This window comes from Formica exsecta, unplaced genomic scaffold, assembly GCF_003651465.1.
Source record: "Formica exsecta isolate Colony F162 unplaced genomic scaffold, ASM365146v1 scaffold362, whole genome shotgun sequence".
NCBI classification, from domain to species: Eukaryota; Metazoa; Arthropoda; class Insecta; order Hymenoptera; family Formicidae; genus Formica; species Formica exsecta.
The window spans coordinates 119,466-120,557 of NW_021850867.1; the positions used below are offsets into that span (position 1 = coordinate 119,466).

The 1,092-nt window shown below is 31.0% G+C and overlaps 1 protein-coding gene across 1 annotated transcript in view; it reads left to right on the top strand.

Moving 5' to 3' along the window:
• The window catches only part of LOC115238909 (ESF1 homolog), a 3,271-nt gene extending 2,243 nt beyond the window's left edge, over positions 1 to 1,028 (top strand). Inside the window, exons 6-7 of the mRNA XM_029813073.1 lie at positions 39 to 817; positions 904 to 1,028. Of these exons, the coding sequence (XP_029668933.1) occupies positions 39 to 817; positions 904 to 1,017 (893 nt within the window). The 3' untranslated portion in view covers positions 1,018 to 1,028. The remainder of the gene's footprint in view (positions 1 to 38; positions 818 to 903) is intronic.
• The last annotated feature ends 64 nt before the right edge of the window (positions 1,029 to 1,092 follow it).

Sequence of the window (1,092 nt, forward strand, 5' to 3'; positions counted from 1 at the left end):
TATATATATTTAATGTATAATATTTTTATATTTTACAGAGGAAAAGGAAGACATAACTGAGAGAAACAATGATAATTTGGAGTCAGAAGTAAATGATGATTCAATTGGAAAGTATAAATCTTTACTAAAATCTATTGAAGAAGAAGAAGAGGCAAAGAAGAACAAGGATGTTGAATTGGAATTTACATGGGGTTTAGGCGCCAAAGAAAAGGCTGAAAAATTGGTCAAGGAGAGAATGAAAAATAAAGAAGAACTCACGCCTTTTGAGCAATATTTGGAGAAACGCAAAGCGAAAAAGAAAGCTAAGAGAGAAGAAAAGAAGCTTAAAGAGGAAAGTCAAAATAGCGATTCAGAAGACTCTTTGCCACCTGATGTTGATATAAATGAGAAATATTTTGCAGAAGAATTTAAAAACAGGAAATTATCCCATAAGAATGGAAAGAAAGATAAGGATGCTAATGGTGTGGATTCATCGAATGAACAGGAAGAAAATCAACGTAGAGCCGAATTAGAATTACTTTTGATGGATCAAGACGAGGACGGCAAAAAGCATTTCAATATGAAGCAAATTGAGGAAAATGCTACCATGTCGAAATCTAAACGAAAACGTCTCAACAAAAAAAAGAATGTGCAAGAAGAAATAAAAGATGACGATTTTGAAGTTAACGTCAAAGATCCGAGATTCGCCGCTTTGTTTACATCACATTATTTCAATATCGATCCTGCAGATCCACATTATAGAAAGACAAAGGGTACAGAAGCTTTAGTTAGCGAAAAGTTAAAGAGGAGAGCTAATAACGAAGCACATACAGAAGATGTAAGTAGAAAACATTTTCATTAGCAACAGTTTATACATTGTTTTATACATATATATCTATACAAATATTGTTTCAAATCTTTCAGAATAAGCAATTTAAAAAGCCAAGAACAAATGAAAAACTATCGACCGAATTACAAGCGCTGGTTAAATCTGTTAAGAAAAAAACACAAAATATCTCACAACCAATAAAAGGATAATTTGATCATAACACGTCCTTATTATATTAATTATTATAAATAATTATTGCAAAGAGAGATTTTATACATATATAT